General features: G+C 39.1%; 1 protein-coding gene and 1 pseudogene across 2 annotated transcripts in view; both read left to right on the plus strand.

Annotated features, from left to right (window-relative positions):
- Positions 1-2355: 2355 nt before the first annotated feature.
- On the plus strand, positions 2356-3110 carry LOC308497792 (large ribosomal subunit protein uL6-like; annotated as a pseudogene). Its single transcript has one exon. The product of its transcript is annotated as a large ribosomal subunit protein uL6-like (transcript).
- Positions 3111-15357: 12247 nt separating this feature from the next.
- Positions 15358-25991, plus strand: part of PRKCH (protein kinase C eta) — a 217048-nt gene continuing 206414 nt past the window's right edge. Inside the window, exon 1 of the mRNA XM_081049156.1 lies at positions 15358-16208. Within this exon, the coding sequence (XP_080905282.1) occupies positions 15846-16208 (363 nt within the window). The 5' untranslated portion in view covers positions 15358-15845. The remainder of the gene's footprint in view (positions 16209-25991) is intronic.

Below are 25991 nucleotides of genomic sequence, written 5' to 3' on the forward strand. Positions count from 1 at the left end.
CCACATGTTTTTCTTCCTCTTATCTCCTAAAGCCTGTGTGCTGTATGTCCCTGGCCTCACTTCCCCACTTCATTTTATCTCATAGTTTTCCTTCATCGTTTCCATTTTTCATTTAATCTTGAACTGAAACGTTTTTGAGCATTTCATTCAATATCTCCTATCTACTATTTTTGTTCCCTTGGATGTTCTATCTTTCCTCAGCTGTGCTGGAATATTGTAAAATGTTTTTTTAGTAACATGCAGGAAGGCAATCCTATTTAAAGGGAAAATGTTTAAGTATTTTTCTCAAGACCAATAGCGTATTCTGGCTCAAAGACTCCCCACAAGAATGTCATTCAACCATTTGATCAACCAGTATTTATTGACCAGCTACTAGGCCTGGCAACGTGCCAGGCACTGGGAAAATGAGATAAAAACAACATTTTCAAAGAATTTACAGTGTAGGGTGGGGGAGAATAACTATATTTAGACAATCACAATACAGTACGTTGGTGCTGTAAGACAGATTCACACTGGGAGGCAAGGGAAGAGAGGAGAGCTTACATCCTCTTGGTGGTTCCAGAAAGATTACATCAAAGAAGGGTCATAAGCTGAATCTGGAAGGATACATTAGCACAATTATTATTACTGTCACAGAAAGAAATGAGATGGGGTTTGGATTTTAGAACTTGTATTCAGAAGACAAAGAAACATTTTCCAAATAAGGTTATAGGATAATTTTGGCATTATGCTAACACATCTTATGGAACATTTTACTTCAATTATCTTTAAAATTTAAAATTTCAGACTGTTTCAAGTTTTGTGTATTTATGTCATAGCTTTTGGGATGCAACTTATTTATTTTTAATTGAGGTGAAATATGCATGTAGTGGAATGTACACATCCTAAGGGTACAATTTTATGAGTGCGCCAATGATTCATGCTTGTAACCAACACAGAAAGTTTATGATGTAGAAATTTGCCATCATTCCAGAGAGTTCTCTCAATCTGTCTTCCAGTTCCCACCTTCCACCAGAGTTTTGCCTGTTGTATTTCTTTAAAAGAAATACGGCTATTCAGATTTTTTTTTTCTTCAGATTTTTCTGTTGGATCAGTTTCTTCGTAAGTCAATTTTTATTTGTTGTGTTTTTTTCAAAAAAAGTTGTCCAGTTCATCTAAGTGGTTCAATTTATTGGCATAATGCTATGCATAATTTCCCCCTTGTCTCCTATTAATATCTATATGATCTGTGGTGATGTCCCCTTTTCATTCCCAATATTGGTAATTTGTGGTTTTTTTTTCTTGATTGGTCTTGCTAGGGGATTAGAAATTTTAATCTTTCATAGAACCAACTTTTGACTTTATTCATTTTTCTCTATTTTGTCTGTTTTCTTTTTTTAACTTTTAAGCATATTTATGAAATATTTTTAAAATTATTTTTAAGAAGTGTTTACATTTAGGGAGTCTACAAGATGCCTGAAAAAATTCTTATTTCGATTGTATTCCTTTCTTACTTAGAAAATTATGTCACTCTATAGAATTAAAAAAATATATATGGAACACTTCACGAATTTGTATGTCATCCTCGCATAGGGTCCATGTTAACCCTCTGTATCGTTCGGTTTTAGCATCTGTGCTGCTGAAGTGAGCACTGTTCTGTCTGTTTTCTGTTTTACTGGTTTCTGCTCTTAAGTATTTCTTTTCTGCTACTCATTTTAGATTTGATTTGCTTCTTTTCCCTAGTTTTTTAGAACTTTATTTTTCTCCAATGTAAATATAAATATTTATATTCTCCTTTAAGCACTGCTTTAGCTTATTCCACAAGTTTTGAAATTTTTTTTGTTTTTATTATAATTCAGGTTAAAGTATTTTCTAAATTCCCTGTGACTTCTTCTTTGACTCATAAATTACTTAGAATTACGTTGTGTGGGTGTGTCTGTGAGGGTATTCCTGGAAGAGATTAGCCTTTGAATCGGTAAACTGAGTAATCCCCGATGTGGGTGGGCATCATCCAAACCTGAATGGAGGGCCTGAATGGAACAAAAAGGCAGAGGCAGGTTGAATTCACAGTCTGCCTGACCACCTGAACTGGGATATTGATCTTCTTTTGGCCTTGGTGCTCCTGGTTCTCAGGCCTTCAGACTTGGACTGCAATCTACACTATCAGTTCTCTGGCTTTCAGGACACTACCCTGTTTCTCTGAAAGTAAGACCTAGCCAAACAATCAGCTCTAATGCGTCGTTTGGAGCAAAAATTAATATAAAACCCGGTATTATATTATACTATATTATATTATATTTATTATATTATACCAGTCTTATAGTAAAATAAGACCGGGTCTATTACAAAGAGGGGTGTTAAAATCTTCAACCATGATTATGGATTTATGTATTTGCCTTTTTAATTCTCATTTTTGTTTCTTGTACTTGAAGCTTTTTATTCACATAGACATTTAGAATTTTTAATTTTAATTAATGATGAAATGATCATTTATCATTAAGAAATGTTACTCTTGCTTTTCTTTGCTACATCTACTGCGAGGATGAAGACCATTCTCAGCAATCAGACTGTGGACATTCCAGAAAACGTGGACATCACTCTGAAGGGACACCCAGTTATGGTGAAGGGCTGCAGAGGGATTTCAATCACATCAATGTAGAATTTGGTTTCCTTGGAAAGAAAAAGAAGAGGCTCTGGGTTGACAGATGGCGGGGAAATAGAAAGGAACTGACTACTGTTTACACTATCTGTAGTCATGCACAGAACATGATCAAGGGTGTTACATTGGGCTTCCCTTACAAGATGAGGTCTGTGCGTGCTCACTTCCTCATCAACATCGTTATTCAGGAAAAGGGTTCTCTTGTTGAAATCTGAAATTTCTGGGGTGAAAAATACATCTGCAGGGTTTGGATGAGGTCAGGTGTTGCTTGTTCAGTATCTCAAGCCCAGAAAGATGAGTTAATTCTTGAAGGAAATGATAGTGAACTTGTATCAAATTCAGCTGCTTTGATTCAACAAGCCACAAACAAGGATATCATAAAATTTGGGGATGGTATCTGTGTTTCTGTATGCTGTTGAATCATATCTAAGTTGTCCAGCTACAGAAACGCCAAGATGTTGATTTACTCGTATTTGTGAGTTACTCGTTTTTGTGACTTACTTGTATTTGTGATATTTTAAAGATGTAATAAAAATCATGTATTGAAACAAAAATGTTACTCTTCATTCTGATAATTCTTGACTTGAAGTTTACTGGGAGTGATGATATCAACACCAGCTTTCTTAGATTTGCTTGGTCTATCTTTTTCCCGCCTTTTACTTTCAACTTATTTGGGTCTTTAAAAATACATCTTGTGTAGATGGCATATAGTTGAAACTTGCTTTTTATTCATCTTTGCAATCTCTTCCTTTTCATAGGATTGTCCAGTTCATTTATATTTAATGTAATTATTGATATGGTTGGATTTAAGTATGTTTTCTACTTATCCCATCTGGTTTTTTTTTCTCATTTCCTCCTTTCCTGTCACTGTTTTGGTTTCTATTTTTTGGATTCTATTTTAATTCCACTATTGGTTTTAAGTTATACATGTGTGGCTCAAATTCTCCAACTAAACTTTTTTCAGTGATGGAAATATTCCATGTGCTTTTCCAATATGGGAGCCACTAAATACATGTGGTTGTTAAGACCTTGAAATGTACCTAATACAACTCAGGAACTGAATTTTATATTTAATTTTAATAAATTTAAGTTGAAATTTAGTCACTTGTGGTTAGTGAATACTGTATTGGACAGCACATTCTTATCAATCTACTTAGATTCATGTTGTTTCACTTCATGTAAAACATAACCTTACAATATCATAATTTTATTAACTCTCTATCCTTTTTGTTATTGTTATCTTATGCTTTATTTCTATATTAGTTAAAAATCCGACAATGTATTTGTCTTTAAAAAGTTTTGTTTTTTAAGTAAATTAGAAGAAGAGGAAAAAAAAGATAGTTTTTTATACTTGTACGTCTATTTACTATTTCTGGTGCTATTCTTCCTGTAGTATTCCTGTATTCTAGTGCTTTCTTCTTGTCACTCAGGTTTCCCCTTGCTGTCATTTCTCATCTTTCTAAAATACTCTTATATTAGTATTTCTAATGGTTTGCAAGGAATTCTTCTAGCATTCATTTTTCTGAACATTTCTTGTTTTATTTTCAAAAGATATTTTTACCACATTTAGAATTCTGGGTTGACCCCTTTCAGCACTTTAGTGATATTCCATTTCTTTTGGGCTCCACTGTTTTTAATGAGAAGTCGACTGTCACTCAAAGCATTGTTCCCCTGTATGTAACTGACTTTTTTCTCTGTTTTCAACATTTACTCTTTATCTTTTGTTGTCAACCTTTGATATGATGTACCTGGGTTTGGCTATTTTGTGTTTATTCTGCTTGTAGTTTGTTGATTCTTCAATCTATTAGCTGATGTTTTCCACCAAATTAGAGGAATTTTTCTGCCATTATTTTGTTACATTTTATTTTACCCCATTTTGTCTTTCTTCTCTCCTATTAGGACTCCAAATATATATAATTTAAAACTTTTTATTTCTAATATATCCATTTGGTTTATTTCTTTGCTGATACTCCTCATCTGTTTACTCAATATATCCGTCTTTTCCTGTGCATCCTTAAATATATTTATAATAGCTGTTTTAAGGACCTAATATGCTAATTCCAACATTTGGGTCACCTTGGATTCTGCTTCTACTGATTATTCCTTTTCTTGATTATGGATCACATTTTCCTGTTTCTTCACATGTCTAATATTTTTAAAATTATTCTTCAATGTTGTCAAAAGGAAGTTATAGAAAATTTGGCTTATCTTCCTTTAATGGGTGTTGATGCTTCTTCTATCAGGCTGTTAAATTACTGAAAAATCCTCTTGATCTTGTTAGGTTTTGTTTTATCATTTGTTAGGCAGTTCTGTTTCAGTTTTGTCCTTAATCCTGAGGCATGGCCCTTTCTCTGGGGCACGGTACTTACTCCTAAGGCATGGTTTCTTTGCAGTTTCAGTTGAACGCATGAGGTACTGAGTAAGGTCTCTCCACTTTGGTTGGTCCAATATTATTGTGTTTCTAGCACTGCACAGCTTGTGATATCTTGGCCCATCTCTCTTATTTGCAGCAGCCGTTCTCTACTAGACCTTATGAAATCTCATTCTGCACATGAGCTGTGGGGGAACATTTATGAAGTCTTTATTGTCCACTTCCTCTTCACAATTCCTTTCTGATACACTGCCTTACAAATCCCAGGGTCCACAGCCATTCTAAACTCTATCTGTCCCTCTTTAGCTCAGCAGGACTTCCATATTCCCTTGAATTCCACTTCCTTATAGTCCAGTTTGTGTCCCCAGGGAGAAAGCTGAAAAAGACATGGAGCTCTCTTTGTGTTTCCCTTCTCTTGACGATCACAGTCCTACAGTATTTATTGTCAGATGCCTGCAGTCAGTTACCTCAGATGTTTACAGCTGTTTTCAGTGCGAGGGCAAGCTCAGCACCAGTCACTCTATATGACCAGAAGTAGATATCTCCATATATGATCTATTTTGGTGCAGTGTATACACCAAATTACTTAATAAGTAGTAAAACAGAAAATTGCTTTTTTTTTTAATTTAAAGATCTTTGTTTTATCTTTATCTCAGAGTACTGTTCTTGATGATTATTGTATATTCTTAATCTGTCCTCAGTAATCGTTAGTTTGTTGAAGTTTGTTTAAATTATTATAATTAATAGCTCTAAATCTAATTATTAATAAATCTAATTATTACTGATTAGTCTAGTTATTAATAATTAATATTAATATCTGTAAACTCCTTAGAGTGTTTATCAAACATTGAAAAGATATTTCTTTAAGAGTTTAAAACAAAATTTGGGTAGAACAGAGTGTATTCTAATCTTCTATTTTAAAAAGTGGGATATAATACAATTATAAGGCAATCACATGATCTATGCAAACCTTGTTGTCAGTGGCACAAAATTCAACTTGTAATTTTCTTAAAAACAACAAAAATAACTTCTCTTCATAGGTTATAATTTAACTGGCACATCAAAGGAAAATGACAGAAATAAATTTGCCTGGCACTATCTTTCTAAGAAAGCTAATATAAATAATCGACTGTCCCATAATTTGTGTTTTACTTTATTGTTTAACAAAACATATCAAAGCAATATAATGATACTGCTGTTTATATAAATCCATTAGAGATAAGGTATGTTGAGTCAGTAGTTTACTTGAGACTAAAACCTGTTCTGGGGAACTCTGGCCCCACAGTCTGAAGACCCAGGAATGTGTAAAACACTACCTGGGAAATGCTCAACTTATGATTTTGGCTCCTCATATATAAAATAAAGATTTTGTCTAGAGTTATCTAGCCATCTTCCAGATCAAAGGGCCTATCCTTTTTGTATTCTCATTTTTTACTTTCTGTGCCATCATCTTATTACAACACTGTATTTTTGTCTTCTTGAAATGTTCATTCCATACGTTAATTTTCATCTCAAAGTAATGACGGTGACATTTCTGGGTGGTTATAACAATTATCAAATAATTATAAATGCGAACAAAAACGAAACATGTGGCTAAGTGCCAAGTAATTTTAAAACTTAAAAAATAGAACAATTACCTCATAAGTATAATGCGTTTAGCCTCTGATTGCTATTAGAAAAATGGACGCAAACTAAGAGAAATAGCTTGTTATTTACATGGAAATATGGACGCTAGAATGATATCACTGCCTGCCATCAGTTATCTAAACCGAGTCCAAGTTTTTAAAGTCATTTCCTAACTAATGTTAACAAGCACAGGTGTTTCCTGATTTCAGTTGTTCGGACTCTTAAAAAAAAATGAGTAACTCAGGGAAATGTGTAAAATTCCTTTGTTGGCTTCCTTTCTCCTGTATCAAGCCAAAGTTTCATCTTAGTGCTATATGTGGTTTTTGTATTTCCACACCCATTTAGCCTATGAGCTTATTTTCTCCCTTTTTATTTGTTATACTCACCAGATCTCGCTTTTGTATTCTTGTTATTGGTGTGATTTCTTTTCAAGTTTTCCTTCATATTTAGAATCTCAGTTTGAGTGACTATATTTGCACTAAGAAAATGTGTCAAAAATTCTGCTCCTGATTCGAAGGGTCTCTTCTGTGGGTGGCAAGGTTGAGCCCTTGCATGGCAGTGGGTCTGTGCCTGGTCTTGAATACCAATTCCTCCTGCCGGAGGCACGTGGCACAGAGTGTGAGGCAGCAAAGATGAGGTAGGGGGAGGGAAAGTGAGCTCCAGGGTGAGGCAGAACTGATAACATTTATATAATGCTGTAGGACTTTGCAATGTGCTTTCAAGTTGGTTTTTCATTTAATTCTGTGCAATTGTGTGACTTCTCTGAGGTCTGCTAGTGATTTTGGAGAATGCAAACGCAAGTCTTTGAATGCTATTGTCTCTTATATCTGGGGTTCTTAAAACTGAGTACAGAGGAATCAGCTGGGTGTGTTAAACTTTGTCAAAAATGCCAGTTCCCCGGCCCTTCCAACTCCCCACTGTACTCCAAAGGTCGTGAGCAGAAGGTCTGAATTGCCCTGCTATCACTAGTTGGCTTCTAGAGCTAAAATTATGTTGATTGAATAATGGAACTTCATTAAATTAATATGGAAAATAAGCAGTACCTTGATTTACCTACTTGGCTCTTCTAGTATTTAGAACAAACAGTTGCTAACTTCCTGTGTTCAAAACAAATGCCTCAATTCAGAATTCTAAAAAAGGAGAAGGGGAAGAAATTTGGGGGGTATTAAGGTAGGAATATATCTTGATCAGTTTTTGTAGAAAGTTAAATTTTTCTCCTTGCCTGAGAAAGACGATTGGGGTTGACGTGAAAATTTTACACTTCATTACCAGTATTTCAAGGGCAAAAGGTCTTTTTTATGCTTCCTTATTATGAACTATAAGCTCTTAGGAACAGGGACCAGATGGCTTTTTCATTTCCAAGAATCAGAAGACGTTTAAATTTCACCAGAAAGATGATAGGAAATGATTACAATTTGAAAGGGTGAAAGTCAGCCTTATCTGTGATTTGGTGTGCAATTAGCTAAAAAACTTTTATTAAATTGCTAAGAATTTCATTATAGAAAAATCATAAATTACCAATAAATGAAAAGAAGAAAAAAATCACCCATAACAAAAAACATTTATAAAGTTGCTTACAGTGTGCTAGGCACTGTTCCAAGTGCTTTACAAATAACTTCTATAAAACTCACAGTAACCCACTTTACGGATGAGAAAATTGAGGCACAGGGAAGGGTAGTATCTGATGTAACACAGCTTTGGAGATAGGATTCGGATGGAGGCAGACATAGGATTCCTTTGGAGGCAGACTGGCTCCAGAATCCCTTTTTTAACCTCTATACTAGTCGGACCCTGGACTGTAATATATGACCTGTGATAACCACTATTCACCTTTAAGGGTATATGCACTTCCACATCTACTCACATGCACAACACACACATGCACATTTTATACCAAATAGGATCCTGCTGAATTACAGATTGATAGCCTGTTTTTTCACTAACAATATATTGTAAAAATCTATAATAGCTACTATAGTCAATAGCTATGGCTACATTCTGGTAAAATATTCTATTTAAAGTGAAGCTCTCCTCCTCTTCCCGCTACAGTGTGTAGCTGGGAAAAAGCATAGTGGAGAAGTCCTGAGTGATATTAATATTAAAATCATTTGAATCGATGAAAACTATATTATGTATTAAATGTATCACTGTAAAACTATTCGATTCAAATCTGAAAGAGTATGTAGAACATTTTACAAATGATTTAAAGGCAATTCCAGAGGACTTTGAAAAGTCTGAGTTTGCTGCCCAGTAACCTGATGAAATTACTGATTAGATGGTCACTGAGTGAACCAGAGAATGCTATCAACAAGACATGGAGAAAACCTAGGAAAGGGCAAGAGAAAGATGCTATTAGACCAAAAGAATAATTTGCCTCTCACAGGTTGCTTACACAAGCCATCAAATCTGATAACTTGGTTGCTACTTGTAGTTGATAACCACTCAGCTTGTTAATGAACTAGAACCAAGTGAGAAAAGTTACTGGAACAACCCGACCATTAGCTGTATTAATAATGGGTTTAGAGAAAATTATTACTATTTTAACCCTATTCACTTGCTTCTATCATTATATCCCTATTTTAAAATGCAAAGAAAAATATTAAAAATGAGGAGTTATAGTAAGTTCTGCATTTAGAGTTAATGAATTTTAAACTATATTAGTTTGACCAGATATTTTTTGCATCATTTGGTGACATGCTACTTTAAGTTGTTATTACAGAAGTGGATAGAAAGAAACATGAAGTGACTACATGCAATGAGTCTTGGCCTTCCAAACTATTTATGTCTCATTGTCTGTGAGGTATGTCATTTTTGTTTTAACCCACAAAACTACAATTCAGGCTGAGGACATTTATGAATCTGCTTCTTAATAGAATGCCTGTAAGGTTTTCCAGATTTCCACATTACAACTAAGAAAGGCATATAGGTAACATAAAAGATTCAAATGCAAGTATTCTAATACGGGTCGATTCAAGTAGATGATTTACGTCAAAAAAATAAAACAGTCATGGGAAAGATTTGTGTTTGTTCTCTTTATGCACATAAAATATTTAACTTCATTTTATTTTCCTGTTAGAAAACAATGGTAGAAGTGTTTTATGGAGCCATTGCTCTTGATCACCAGTTCTCGGTACAAAGTGTTACCAACTTGACTACTTTTTATGGGAGTATTACTTTTATGTTGGCTCCTCTGTTTTGATCTCAGTCCCTGGAATCTGTCTTACTTAAGTGGGCTTTTGAGGCAAATAGTAAAGTAAGGCCCTTCATCTGAGGAAGCTCAAGGAAGGGTAAGGAGTGCCGCCTGCCCGTTCCATCTGCCCTTTTAGGACTTTTCCCCTTCAGACTTTTCCCTCGTTCCCTCACTCGTTGTGAACCATTCATCCATTGACACACTACCTGACTTGTGTGTCAGGAGTCTGTGGCTCACTGAAGACCTTACTCTTATCTTATCTCACATCCCTCCCACCCCCCCGACTTGGCCTCTGTTTCTTCCTCCAAGTCATTGAAGATCTTTCCTTTACCTAAGTCTTCAGAAACTTCATAATGATGTGTCTAGACACGGGTCTTTTCTGTTTGTTTGTTTTACTCATTCTGCCTAATGCACTGTGTCCTTTTCAATATGAGACTAGTGTCTTCCTTCCATTCTGAGAAGTGTTACTATATTTGTGAAATATCTTATTTTTTGCTGTTCTTTTTGAACACCTATAGTAGGACACGGTGGCCTATCTTTGCTACATTACATGTACCTTTATACATATACCATTCTGTATATTCAGAAATGGATATTCACATTTGGTTTGTTTGTTTTTGTTTTTTTTTTAAGGAATCCCACTTCCATACCTCCTGCCCTTTGTCCCATCTTTCCTGCTGGCTGGGAATCTCAATCTTCCTCCTTGTTCGCAGTGTACGGCGCTAGTTTTCAATCCTACTGTGCACCAGAACCAGTCTGGGGTGGGCTTAGGCATGCATTTAAAAAAAATGTGTCAAATCTCAGCTCTACCATGTATTAACTATGTGATCCAATTCACTTAGCTTTTCTGACCCTTGGTGTCCTTATTTGTAAAATAGAGAAAATAACACCTCAATTGTTGTCATGAGGAACGAATGAAATAGTGTTAGTCAAGTGCCTCTTTACAATGCTGGTGGATACTCAATAAATGATAATAGCCTAGCCAAGGTAACAACTGAAATGTACCATGTGCTTGGTAATGTATCAGATCCTTTATGTGAATTATTTTACCCTCAGAGTCCTTTCACATCAGTATGTTTCTTATTTGTTTGTAAGTCTAACACTCTGAGGACTGTTTTCATTTACCTGTGGTGCATTCCAATCTTTATCCTTTGGTGTACATATTTTATGTACTTCATAGCATATTGGTATTTCTTACTCTAGATTTTTGAAATGTTATTGACTATCGTTTTTTTCTATGTTGTTTGTCATATGTCATTTTAATAACTACGTAATAGTCTGTTGAGTTGCTATTCTACAATTTACTTAGTCATTCCACTATTGCTGGACCTCTTCAGGCAAAGAACAAAGAACTGATTTCTTACTTGGAAGTTTTTGTTGTATGCTGTCAACTGCCCTCCAAAGGTTGTGCCATTTCAAAGTCACATGGGGTAGTTTTTTACTTGGCCCTTTATTCTCTAAATTATGTAATTCTATTTTAATGTGGAATGGAAGTTGTGTGAAATGTTCCTTAAGAAATGAGAAAAATGGCAGTGATTCAATCAATCAAGCAAGCAATCAGAAAAGCATTTAGAAATGTACTAGGAATTGTATATGGGGAAGTCCAAAGTTATACATAGTATGACTAAGAAACAGTAATAATGATAAGAAAAAAAGAAAAAACCCTCTAGTCTGCAAAAGGACCTATACTACAGATTTTAAAGCAGTCAATGCAGATAAGCAAGTTGATATATTTCATTACATACAAGCCACTAATAAGCAAGATGGGACATATAGAGGAGAGGGGACTTCTTGCTCCCCTGCCTTTCTTAAAAGTCAGGACCAGCTCTGCATAAAAGCTGTCACACAGGTGAGGTTTGTATTGGCTGACCATCACTTCCTACAAGGATCTTGTACTGTGTACTGTCTAATACCTACCTAGCGTCCCTCAGGAGCCATTTAATGACACATGACACACGCTGGAGACAAACAGAATCTACCTGTCCACACCTCGGGTTGATTTAAGGATGCTGGTAGAGAATATCCTCCTTCTACTGGGGCTGTGAAGCTGGAAATCTGGGAAGTTTGGGCTGCTGGTGACCATCTCCCCTGGCTATATGGAGGCAATTTTGGACAGCAGGCTAAGAGCCACAAACAGGTATTTCTTTTGAAAGTAAGGCCCATTTCTTCCCCTGCCTTGGCTGGCATTCCCTCCTGCAGTCTCAGAACTGGATGATCTCTCTCCTCTCTTGTATTGTTCCCCACACTAAAACAACCTTCCACCTAGTGATTGATCTTCTTCCTCAGCTCTCATTCTCTCCCCATTTCAGCCAAACCTCTAGGAAGAGTATCTACTCTCTCTATTTTTCATCTTAACCTACTCTAAATGAGATTCACCCCACCCCTCTACTGCAACTGCTCAGAGGTGACTAAGGACCTGTCCATTGCCATCCTTCCCTGCAGGAAGGGATGGTCTGCCAATACAAACCTCACCTGTGTAACAGCTTTTATTCAGAGCTGGTCCTGACTTTTAAGGAAGGTAGGGGAGCAAGAAGTCCCCTCTGTATATGTCCTATCTTGTTTATTAGTGGTTTTTGTGATGCAATATAGTCTATTGTATAATGCAATATAGCAACTTGCATATCTGTATTGACTGCTTTAAAATCTGTAGCATAGGTCCTTTTGTAGATTAGGGGTATTTTCTTTTTTCTTATCACTATTACTGTTTCTTATCTTAGACATAATATAACTTTGGACTTCTCCAAATGCAATTCCTAGTACATTTCTAAGTGCTTTTCTGATTGCTTTAGTCTTTGTTTACTTAATCTCTCAGCATCATTTGACCGAGCTAACCAATTCCTTCCTGCTTGAAAACTTTTTGATTGGTTTCCACATTACCTGGATACCACATCCTCCTGGTTTTTCTCTCACCCCACTGGCTTCTGCTTCTCAACCTCCTTGCCTAGCTGTGCTCCATCTATAAATGTTAGAGTTCCCCTTCTTTTCTCATGCTGCACTCTCTTCCTATATTTTCCTGAAACAGAGATCTCATCCACAGTTCTAGCTTCCATTGTGATTTATATACTGATGGCCCCTAAATTTATGTCTTTCGCTCAGACTGCACCTCTGAGCTTCACAACCATATAATCGATTGCCCACTTCAGATTTCCACTTAAAGGTATCAAAGATATATCAGACTTGACACGTTTGCAATTGAACTCTCCATCTTCCTCCACAAATCTGCTCCTTTTCTAGTGTTTCCTAATTCCTAATGGCTCCCCAATCCACGCGGTTGCTCAAGTGGGATTCCTGAGTCATCCTTGATATTTTCCTCTTCCTCATTCCCTTCATTCAACCCATCTCCAGAACCTGTCAATTCTATGACCTAAACAACACTTCTCACACCCATCTGCTTCATCTCCATCACCACCACCTAAGTGGCAGTCTCTATCTTTTGTCCTCAGGACTTTGGCAATAGCCTCCTAACGAGTCTCCTCACATTCATGCTTGCTCCTTCCAATCCATTCTTCACACAGCCCTAGAGAAATATTTTAAAACATAAATCTCATCCTGTCTCGGCCCTGTTTAACAGCTTTCAGAGACTTTCAGTTGCCCATCGATAATGTCCAAAGACATTTTCCCATGACTTACCAGTCTGGTCAGGCTTGGACCCTGACCCACATTTTCAGGCTCGTTTCAGACACTCTCCCCTTATCTTTCTCATCTCCAACCACGTGTTCCTCAAACAGGTCAAAGAGTCTCTTTTCTCAGGAATCTTGAATAAAGCTGCTCCTTCTGCATGCTTCTTCAGAGGTCCTTTCCTGACTCTGAATGACAAGGATTCATTGTCCCATCACCCCTTAGCCTTTTCTTTCACTAATCTTCTACCTGTGTGATCTATTGTTTCTCTTCCCTGTGGGGCTGTAAGCCCTAGGAGGGCAGGCATCATAGCTGTCCTGCTCACTGCTGTCACGACTGCCCATCTGTGCCTGGTGTTGATAAGGCAAAGATAGTCTCTGTCCCTCACATCCCAACCCCAGAGCAGCTGTGTAGCTAACTGCTCACCATTTGGGGACTGTCTTCTTTTAGTGTCAAAGCCCAACGGCAGCAAATCATTCAGTGGTTCTTAAAGCTACAGTCCCACTCTTTGGAGGAGAGGTTGACAGAGTTGACCCAAATGGTCTCTTTGACCTCTTCTCCTGGAGCAGAAGAGCCAGACGAGAGCTCCCTGAGTGTTTGGGAGCTTGTTTTACAAGCCCTGCCTAAAACTAAGGTGTCATTATGGTGATGTGCTGCATCCCTGCCCTGTTCACTTAAAGGAAGCTTTGGTGTTTTAAAACAGGTCCTCCCCCACCAGCCCATTGTTTTTACTTGTTTTCATTCTATAGTGCGCCTCTATTCATTCCAGTGAAATTGTCGATAACCTACACAGTTTGGGAGCCCTGAACAGGGCACTGGGGTTGGGGTTGGTGGGGGCTGGAAAAACCTATCTGCTCCCAAGGGAACCTGACAAGCCAGACAGAATGTGATTAAGCGTCTTAAGAATGGCCGAGGCTTTATGGGAGATAAGTTGGTCGTGGCTGGCCCTCAGAGAGCAAGCTTTGCAATGGATAGAACAGAGTAGCCTGAAAGATTCTCCTAGGGGACAAAAATTACTGTGGCCAGGAGTGGGAAGGAAGGCTGCTCACTCTGATTCGCAAATACAGCAACAACCCTGTGTATTCCTTGAAGAATCGATTTCTTCTGTGCACATGTGTCAGGGAGTGTGTGTGTGTGTGTGTGTGTGTGTGTGTGTGTGTGTGTATCTGTGTGTGTGTGAATGCCAGGCTGGGTGGACCAGAAACCGCCCCGCGAAGGAAGAGACTTATTACATCTCGGCCATGTCTGCCTTCAGAACCGACCTTTCCTGCTCTTTGTGCAACAAGACACACCTCTCGGAGGAAGAAGGCGGACAGGATTTCCATCATTACTACTGCTCTATTAAAAAAAAACCCAACACACACACAAAACAACGTGTGATTACTCTCTGCAGGAAAGGCGCACAAACAGGATGGGCCCAAGTTGACCCGGGATGAGCCATCCCTGTAAAGATTAGGAAAAGGAACCTCCCCGCCGGGCGCCCACCTCCGGCCAGGGCCTCTCTCAGATCGCCAGGCAGAGTCGCCAGCCCACCTTTCAGGTTGGGGGGGAGGGCTCGAGCGACTCCTCGCAGCTTGGGTTCCCTTGTTCCTCCTCCTCCTCCTCCTCCTCCCCGTTTTCCAGCCCTCCCCGGGCCTCTCTTCCATGCCTCAGGTGTTTGCTTGAGCTGGGTCTCGAGCTCATTCCTTTTTGGCCTGCACCTGGGGTAGCCTCCAGCGGGCGGCGTACAGCCAGACCCCGCGCAGCAGGGAACGCTTGCAGAGCTGGGCGAGAGGGCGGACGCAGGGCTACCCCGCGGCGTGCGCGGGGCCGCTGAGCTGCAGCCCCGGCGGCAGGGCTGTGCGCCACGCCCCCGGGGTTCGAAAGGCGCGGAAACCCGCGCAGGGTTTCGGTGAACTTGGAGCCTGGCGGCGCGAGGCTCCGGCCGGGGATGCGGCGGCAGCTGCTTCCTGGTTTGAAGCTCGCCGAGTGGGGGAGAGCGTGAGCCCGTGGGGGCGGGGGCAGGAGGAACAGCAGGAGGAGGCGGGAGCAAAAGACGCTTAAGGCTGGAGCTAACCGGACGGGTCGCTCCGGCTCTCCGGGGAGAGGAGCCTCCCGGCTCTGGAGAAGGGGCGAGTCCGGTGCGAGCCCCCGGGAAGCGCGGCGCGCTCGAGAGGGACGGTGGGGCTCCCCCGGCCCGCTGCGAGCTCAGCGCGGGGCTCCCCTCCTTTCCACCTCGCGAAGGAGGGAGGGAGGGAAGGAGGGGAGGGGACGGTCCCGCAGAGAAGACAGAATGGCCCGGCGAGGGGGGATCGGGCGCTGCTTCTCCCGGGAGCTGCCGCGAGGGCTGGCCTGAGCAGGGGCTTCAGACTCTCCCGCTGCGAGCCAGCGCGGCCCCCCGGGGACGGGGCAGCGGCGCCGGCATGTCGTCTGGCACCATGAAGTTCAATGGCTACTTGAGGGTCCGCATTGGCGAGGCCGTGGGGCTGCAGCCCACCCGTTGGTCCCTGCGCCACTCGCTCTTCAAGAAGGGCCACCAGCTGCTGGATCCCTACCTGACCGTGAGTGTGGACCAGGTACGCGTGGGCCAGACCAGCACCAAGCAGAAGACCAACAAGCCCACCTACAATGAGGAATTCTGCGCCAATGTCACCGACGGCGGCCACCTAGAGCTGGCTGTTTTCCACGAGACGCCCCTGGGCTACGACCACTTCGTGGCCAACTGCACCCTGCAATTCCACGAGCTGCTGCGCACCGCCGGCGCCTCGGACACCTTCGAGGGCTGGGTGAGTAGCTGTGACTCCTCTTGGCTGGGTCCCCTTGACCCCCTTTCTCCTCTCCATTTGTCAAAACTCGCCGTGGTCTCGCTTTCCCGTGGTCTTCCTGAGCTCCGCAGCGGAGGGAATTCCCTCTAGACTTTGGTCCTTGCCCAAGTGGCCGCGGCACTGGTGACGCGACCGCGGTGGGTGTGTGAGGGCAGAGGTGTGTCGCCAGGAAGCCAGCCTGGATACGTTCCCCTTTTGGGATGGCAGCTTGTTGGGCTAACGGGAATTCAAGGCGGGGGCGGTCACCCCCCGCATCCGCCCAGACTATTGGTAAGGCTCCCCTCCCCAACTCCCGGCACGCGGTTAACACGCAAGAAAGGCAAGGTATGATAGAAAGTGACTTGATTTGGGTAAAGTACTTCAAACGTTTCTTAGGAGAAAGCCATACATTCCCGCAAGTATTATTCATAGTGTTTATGGATACATGTTGGTTCAGCGGCTCAGACCTGCACACGTGTTTCGGCATGCAGATCCATTACATCCCAGAGATACATAACCTACACTGGCTGAATTGGAGTCCTTGGGTCTGCATGTTGGCAAAGTTTTATTGTTTAGCAATTTTGCAAGGAGATGAGGTTTACATGTAGTTTGCAAGTAACATCACCAGTAAAGTCTCACCTGAGAGGGGTGAGTCCTGCAGTATGCGTTTCTGCTGCTGTTGGTCTGAGAGCTATGGGAGCTCCTCAGTTTGTGGACCCCCGCCACACCTCCTGGTGTTTCTGTGTATTGACAGATAGTTATCCGCAACTTACCACTTGCCTCTGCTTTTCACCTATTTCCCATGAGGCAACACTTATGCTGTAAATAAAATTTCTAGAGCACTCTCCACAATGCTAACACGTTTTTGCTTCTTAATCTTCACACCGTTTTTGTGGGGCAGGTGTTATTCTTCCCACTTTTACACGATGAAATGATAATTGTAATGAAGTGGTCTGGTTTGGCAAAACGGAGTAAGCTGTCTGAAGACCCTCAGGAGTTTGATGGTATGAGTTCTGGAGGATGTTAGTTTTGAACCAAGAATGTGAATCAGTTTTGAAAATCTGTTCGAAATGAACAAGTGGTGGAATTAGATGGAATAATGAAGACTCATTTAGATATTTATTTTGTACTTTAAGGAATTGATAATTTTACCATAGATTCTCAAAAATTACAGATGGCTTGTGGACCTATCCCTTTCTTTTAAATAGAAGTGAAAAAAACACAGAACCCATAATGACTGTTTAACCATATCATCAAATTATATTCATTTCCCTTCAGCCAAACGGAACTTTATGGAATTTAGAGGTGGACTGGAGAGGAATAGCCAAAATACAGTCAGAGACCGACATTTGTCCTGGGAATTTCTGGATAGGAAATAGAGGCGAGCCTAGGAATCCAAATGGAATTATTGAGTGTCTGATTGAAGTTAGGTTGGGGTAAAGCTCTAGAGGAAGTAGGTTCTGAAGGGTGCCGCTGCAGACTGGCCAATGTCCATCAGAGGCTAGACTGGTCCTTACTCCTAGTCTGCACATTTGAATCACTTGGGGAGCTTTTACAACTCCCTACTTTTAAAGACCGCTAGATAGGAATCTCTGGCTGTGGAACCCCAGCACCATATCAGTATTTTTAGCCTTCTTAGGTGATTCAAATGTGCGGTCAAGGATGAGAACCTATGGCCTAAATGGAGACCAAGAATTCAGAACTAGAAGAAGCATAAGTGTAGGAAGATTCAGGTTACCTACAAGGTGTAAGTATGCAGAGCTGCTTATTGTCCTAGTGGATAAACAAAGATTTAAATGTAAATTAAATTTCTGTATCTATAATTGCCTGAATTAATTATACTTAGATGTTTAATATAACCCACGGGTGGTGCTTTGAAAACATGAGTGTTTGGTATGATAGGTCAGCTTTTCAATGACCTTGAAACCAGTGATTTGTCATGCATTTATATTCAATTAGGAGGGCAGAGATTTTTTTATTTTTTTTAAGTTCTGGGTATTTTGAACCAACCTTGAGGATAAAATACATAGAATGGGTAGAGTGTTTACTTTCTTTTTTTAATTTTTAAGAAAAATAATCACAAGAAGCCATTTGGCAATTTATGGAATGCTTGTTTTTAAAATGATCCTTTATAGATCTAAAGGTGGTTCTGAAGTTTAGAATTACTGAAGTACTTACTCATCATCAGTATGTTATATTAAAATGTATAGTTTATTTTGACAGTTACAAATGTAATAATAGGATTTACGCTGCAATAAATTTGTATTGCAATGGGAATTACAAATTGCTGAACTTTAAAAGACCTAGCAACTTAGTTTTTTGCCAGATCATGTGAAGAGACAAAAACAGGAAGATACCTTTATCATTAGAATAAAACAAGAAAGTTGTTATGCTTTTTGGCTTAATGTACTTTCTAAGTATCAAGAAGATAATCATTTACATTTATTTTAGTACCAGTTTTGTCAATATTACCTTCTAAGTTTGATGAGAGAATGGGTTCAATCTATTTTATGCAGTGTGTTCCTAATACTAAACAGTGCCTGTCATGGGTTAGACAATCAAATATTTCTTTCTTGATTGTACACATTTTATTTAATCTACATAAAACCCAAGGAGGTTGGAGATATAGCTAAAGAAGTTCTTAAACAAAAATTCATAGTGTTAGACTCTTAAATTAGAAAAGATCTCGAAGACATAAGTTTTCACCTGAAACTAGAAAAGAAGAACAAAGTGAACCCAAAGTAAGCAGAAAGAAGAAAATTGTAAAGATAGCAGTAGTCACTGAAGTAGAAAACAAATAATAGAGAAAAAAATAAATGAAACAAAAACCTGGTTCTTTGGAAAAAAATTAATAAAATTGATAAACCTCAAGCCAGAATGATCAAGAAAAAGAGAGAGAAGACATATGTTACCAATATTAGAGATGAAAGAAAATCACTGTAGATCATACAAATATGAAAAAATGTATTATGAACAATTTTATGCCAGTGAATTCCACAATTTAGATGAAATGAATAAATTGCACAAAAGCCATAAACTACCAAAACTCACTCAAATAATTGAATAACTTTGTCTACTAAGGTAATCGAATTTGTAGTTACACACTTTCCACAATGCAAACTCAAGGTTCCAGATGGCTTTACTGGTGAATTCTATCATACATTTAAGGGAGAAATGTTGCCAATTCTACACAAATTACTTCAAAAAATAGAAGGAAACACATCTCAACTTATTCTGTAAGACCAACATCACCCTTATACCAAAACCTGATGAAAATATTACAAAAAACGGCAGGCAGGCGGGAAGGAAGGAAGGAAGGTAGGAAGGAAGGAAAGAAAGAAAGAAGGAAAGAAGGAAAGAAGAAAACTACAGACAAAGACCCTTGTGAACATAGACATAAAAATTCTTAAATCTTAGCAAATCAAATCCAACAATATAGCAAATGGATAATACATCATGACCAAATTGGGTTTATAACCAGGACTCCAAGGTTAATTTAACATTTAAAAAATCAATTAATGCAATTCTTTATATTAACACAATAAAAAGGTTCTTGTGATCAACTCAATAGATCATATATAAAATGGTCTATAAGAAATCAACAAATTGGACTCTATCAAAATTAAGAACTATTGCTTTTCAAAAGACACTTAGAAAATGAAAACACAAGCCACAGACTGGGAAAAAATATTTACAACATGTAAATCAGACAAAAGAGTTGTAGCACGAATATACGTATGAAAGAACTCTTACAACTCAATAGTAATGAGAAAAATAACCCAGTTTAAAAATGGTCCAAAGATTTGAATAGGACCATCATGACAAATTGTACATTAAAAGATATTCAAAATCATTAGTCATCAAAGAAATTCAAGTTAAAGCCAAAACTCAATGGAAAGCCTAAAATGACCGACTGACCATGCCAAGTGTTGGTGAGGGAGTGGAGCAACTGGAACTCTCATACACTATTGTGCAGAATATGAAATGGTCCAGTCACATTGAAAAACAGTTTGTTTCTTAAAATGTTGCATATATACCTACCATATGACCTAGCTACACTTAAGTATTTACCAAGAGAAATGAAAGCATTTCTACAAAGATGTGTGCATGAATGTTCTTAGCAGCTTTATTCGTAGTAGCCCCCAAACTGGAAACAACTCAAATGTCAATAAACAGGTGAATGTTTAAATGAATTGTATATCCATACAATGCAATACCAAGTAATAAAAAGTGATGAACTATTGATACATGCAACAATAATGATGAATCTCAAAATAATTATAGTGAGTGAAAGAAGCCAGACAAAATGGAGTACATGCTGTATTTATACAAAATTCCAGAAAATGAAAACCAGTTTATAGTGACAGGAAGCAATTAGTGGTTGCCTGAGAATGGGAAGGTAGAGGTGAGGGTAGGATGGATTACAAAGAAAGTGTAAGGAAACTTCTAAGGGAGATGAATATATTTATTATTTTGATTATGGAAATCATTTCTCAGTTATATACATATGTCCAATTTCATCACATAGTTCACATTTAAGTATGTACATGTTATTGTACGACAGTTATACCTTAATAAAGCTGTACAGTAGAAGCATAAAAAAAACAAAACAAATTCACTAAAGATAGTTTCTGATTTTCGTCATAGTCTTATATTCGAAATTATCACTGTCAGTTTTTTCTGTTTCTTCCAGAACTTGTTTATTTTGCATCATTTCTTGGACTTCTGAAAACCAAAGGATTGTCTAAGTTAAAACCTTATTTCCTTTTTTTCACATATTTGCTCTTGATTCGCTGGCTTTCCAAATAGGGATCGCATCCAATACTTACTTAATGCAGAGCATGGGGACAAGAGGGTGGGCAGGATGAGCTGGAGGCTGCGTCATGGAAAGACCTTGGCATCCCCTCAGGAAGGAAGGACCTGCTTGGCGGGATCCCAGGCTGTTTTCCTGGTTCAACCCTCTTGAAGACATTCTGTTCCCCGCCAGCACTGGAGAGCTGCTTTCTCTCTGCTTCTCAGTGAGACACCTGTTTGGTAGTCATGTCAGGTGAAGCAGCCAGGTTACCACTGGTCAATCTCTGATTGTCTTTTCCTTTGACTCCTACATCTATGTGCACAAATTTATAGCATCAAATTTCTTCCAGATTTATTATCTAGTGGCTCATTTTCTTTTGTACTTTGTAATGCAGTTATTTAATTCTCACAATTTTTTTTTTCTGAGCCAGTTGGGGAGGCATGTTTAACACTGACTCATTAACTCATTGTTTGGGGAAAAACTTTAGGGAGGTTTGTAATGTACATAAATTGAATTATGTATATTATGTTTTCAGTTTCATTGTAGGAATTTTGCTGCAGTGGGGCTAGCTGCTTCTCATCGTACAGGTTGTAGCTCATACAGATGTTTCCCCCTCAGAGAGCATTTTCCTGACCATGTTATTATCTTGTCACCTTTCATTGGAACTTATTACTCTGAGATCATTTTGTTAATCTATCTGCTTATTGTATCTTCCTCCTTCAGAGAATAAATGCCTTGAAAGTAGGGACTCCACTTTTCTTATTCACTCTTCTAACTCCAGTACCTTGAACTGTCCAGTATGTAGTAGGCACTAAATGTTGAAAGAATAATTTTTTTTAACATGATTTTCGGGCAAGTAAAGTGTAACTACTTTGGGACCATCTTTCCTTAAACATTTTATTCATTTTCCTAATATAAATAAATGAAAATAATGAAGAGGTGACCAATTATTACAGTGTCCCTCTTTTAAATCAATTAATGGTATACCAATATGTGCTTGAAAGACTGGGCCAGATTTTTATGCACTTTAAACATGGAAATGGACTGAAAACTGTGTATGGAAAATTCGTTGCTTTTGTTTCATTTTGAAAGACTATGATTTTTAGACCTGTTAATATGTTGTAACTTCGTTCACTAGTAATTTGTGGGCCAATCCTATTAAATTCAGAGGAGAAGCAAGAAATAAGCATTGAAAGATTGTACTTCAACCTGGGAGAGCTAATGAGGTTGGTGGGCAAAATGTGCATCATTTTATCTTTTGCAACTCTTAGTACAGTTTTGGTATCTAGCAACTGTTTAGAATGGTGACTAGTTGTGATAGTAAAAGTGCAATACGCTTTTATGAGATGGGCAACAGTTCCTTAGAATAAGAGAGATGCCTTGGGTTTTCTGTAGCTTCATTTCTAGTTTATGAAACAATTGACTATTTCAGGTTCTCCTTTTTTGTTGACTGCTTAGCTCTATTTTGTTAGAATATGAGAAAAATGAGGCCTGCGTGGAAACTCAGTGCCGGTCCACTCTTTTCCACTCTCATCCTTGCTATATCCAAAGTGATCTTTCTCAATTGCCAAGCTGATAGTCCTTTACTTAAAGCCCTTCAGTGGTTCCCCACTGCTTCAGATAAAGCACAGCTCCTTAAAATGGTATAGAACGTTCTCTATGATCTGGCCCTTGATTTTCTCTTGAGCCTTATCCCAACCCGTGCTCTGTGCTCCAGTCGCCATGAGTGTCTTTTGAGTCCTCAAGGGTCACCTTGCTGATTCCTACCTGTGCTTCAGGTCTCATTGTAGACATCACTTACTCAGAAAACTTTTCCTGACACGTCAAGCCTGGGTTTGACCTTCCTACTTTGTGTTCTCTCTGCATCCTGAGATCTCCATGGCCCACATTCACTTCCATCCTGAAAGAATGGACGTATGAATGGATTGGGCTCTCATGGAAGTGTGTGATATTGGTCAGAGGGAGTTCAGGGTATAAAAGGATGGGGGATGAACTAAGAACCATCCCCGCGGCTCTGGGGGTAGCTACTCTAGCAAACTATCATCACATGTTTCTGTATGAAATGCCAAGACCATAGGTGAGCATTCACCTACCACTGAGCATGTCCTGTGTACTAGACACTCTACTCTACCCTGGAGAGGCAAGTGGACAAGACAGACATGACTCTTTCCTTCATAGACTTCATAGTTTCAAGAGGAAGATAGATTGGGGGGAAAAAAACAATAACCAGGAAATTACAGAAGTAAGTACTAAGATGCTGGTGAGCACCTGGTTTGTGATAATTAGAGACATTTTCCTAGAGAAAACTAGTTGTTTTTTAAATCACTAGCATAGATAGCCACAGGCCTGCTTCAGTTAAATGACTGTCAAAAATCATTCCTCAAAAGAAGGAAAGTAACTTTTGACTTGACAGTGCTGCCCCAGAGAGACATCACACATGCCTCTTTGAAAGTAAGTGTTCCCGACCCATAGAAATGTTTCCATCTTTGGAAGGTTTGGGAGGGGACTAAGTTGCCATGCCTGCGAACTGATGGCTTGAAAGAACATTTGATTCCCAAAGGAATCAGTAACACCCCATTGGAACCATCAAATACTTTCAGCTTTGTACAGATCATAAAGGAATCATAGATGTTGAAGCAGAAGAGTCGTCTAGTTCAGAACAACAAGAAAAAGCCTGATAGCTCTCAGGCCTCTGGACAGCCTGCAGATATATTCATTTGCAGAGAAGTTTTTAACGTTGAATCTGAAGGCATTTAGTTCTTAGGAGGTGCTTCAGTTTGCCACAGACCTCACCACTCCTTATTACCAACCAGTCATCTTGATTCCTTACCTGCTTGGTCCTGAGAGGTTTTTGACACCTACTGTAGCTCAAGCCTTTGTTTTCAGAATGTTGGAACCAAAGCTCCAGCCAAAGCCGTACTGTTACCTTAGCTCACATGATGTGTGACAGACAGGTACATTCACACTTACTACCTACAAATATAGGTAAATATACTTAGATTGTTTAGACATGTGTAATTTACTAATTTATAAATACATTAAATTAGATGTATATTTCTGTAGATATTAATTTACATATATATATATATATATATATATATATATGCATCCTAAAATTTTCGAGGAAGCTGGTTTATTAGTAAATATGTGGGGAGTTAACTTTAACTGCAAATTAGTATTAACTACCAATTTAAAAAAAATCTCTCTTCGTATTTCATTATACAACTTCCAGGGATATGTAAGTGCTGTGCTATAATGGGAGTAAGGAGAGCTGTGTTCAAGCATGGCTTTGCCACCTATCAGCTGTGACCTCAGACAAGCCTCTACATATCAGGGTCTCAGTTCCCTGGTTTATATAATGAGGGGGTTGAAGTAGAATGTCTCTAAGGACCTTCCATCTCTAAAGCCTCTGCCTCCATGTGTTAGGCAATTACACTATTTCTTCTCTTTTGGAATAATTGGTTTGGTTTTAAGTAGTCAAAATGAATTATGTCTTGTCAAAGTTAGTAACTCCTAAGAATTAAGTTGGTCCAAATCTAAATTGCTCACATTTAGAGAGGATTTAGCTCACGTCTAAATGACTTTTAGCATTGAGAGTGATGTTGATCTTATTTCCTTGGCTTAGAATCAGACTTAAGGAATTACAGTGGGTCCTCATTTTAAGCCATGCAGTTATATTTCTTGATTTACACGAATGGGCTCCTCGTTCTATGGGATGGTTGTAAGTTATGTCCCTTTTACCTCAAGTCAGAGAGATGTTGAAAAATCCCACTGTTTGAGCTTTTGCTAGAAGCCATTCTCACTAGCACGGTAATTAATACTTTGTAGTCACCAAGTGTCTCTAGCCAGCAGTTTATATATCCACCCTCCATGATGACAAATACTGTAAATCACTTGTAGGACAGACATTTTAATTAGGTGGAGGAATGAGCCCAAGGGTATTGGCTATCTAGTGGTTAAATGCTATGCGGAAGAATTTTATGAGATGGGAAATTTTTGTTGAGAATCATGGTACTGCCTAGAGAGATTTATATATTATTATGTATTTCTGTGGCACCGGTAAGTTATAGCAGTGATTGTCAAAGCACACAGGACTTTTTAGTAGAAAGACCACTTAATAGAACACTCAGTAGCCATGCTTTTGTGTGCTGCCTTCTAGAAAGTTCCTTTGATTTTATATAAGTTTTATCCTTGTACACCTTTGACCTTACAGGGAGAGAAAGGTATTTAGTTTGTGCTAATGGTAAAAATTAATAATAAATAAATAAATAAATACAATTAAGAAATTTGCCAGAGGATGGAACCATGGCCCCCATACGCCCCTCATAATTACATTAATAAAGTAAGTCATATGGGGCCAGTGTGAGCATATTCTAGACCCAGACCCTGTTCTCCAAGTTCTTACACCAAAACCACAAAGCTGCATTTTCATTTATAAGTCATATTTATACCTTTACTTGCATGGCACTATTTTTACATTCTTCTCATAGCGTTTAAATAGGATGATGTGCCTCTCTCTGCATGCTGGGCTTTGGTGTTCTCATCTGTGATGTCAGAGGGCTGGGTAGCCTAAGTGTTGTGGCCCCTTCCAGTATCTGAGTTATGTGGTTCTAGTTATGGTTCCATTGGATAATGAAAATTATACTCCTTTCTGAAATATCTTCTAAGGACTGTTCTACTGATGCTCAGATTTGTTCTAGGCTCTGAAATTATTTTTGGAAGAGAACACAAAAGTTGTAAATACAGAGGATGCCAAAAAATGTATACACATTTTATGAAAGGAAAAACTGTATTAAAATTGTAATACTCGGGGCCGGCCGGGTGGCTCAGGCAGTTGGAGCGCCCTGCTCCTAACAGCGAGGTCTCCAGTTTGATTCTCACATGGGCCAGTGAGCTGCTTCCTCTATAGCTAAGATTGTAAACAACAGCTCTCCCTGTAGCTGTGCCACCGTGAGCTGCTGTGGGCTGCT

This window comes from Rhinolophus hipposideros, assembly GCF_964194185.1.
Source record: "Rhinolophus hipposideros genome assembly, chromosome: 5".
NCBI classification, from domain to species: domain Eukaryota; kingdom Metazoa; phylum Chordata; class Mammalia; order Chiroptera; family Rhinolophidae; genus Rhinolophus; species Rhinolophus hipposideros.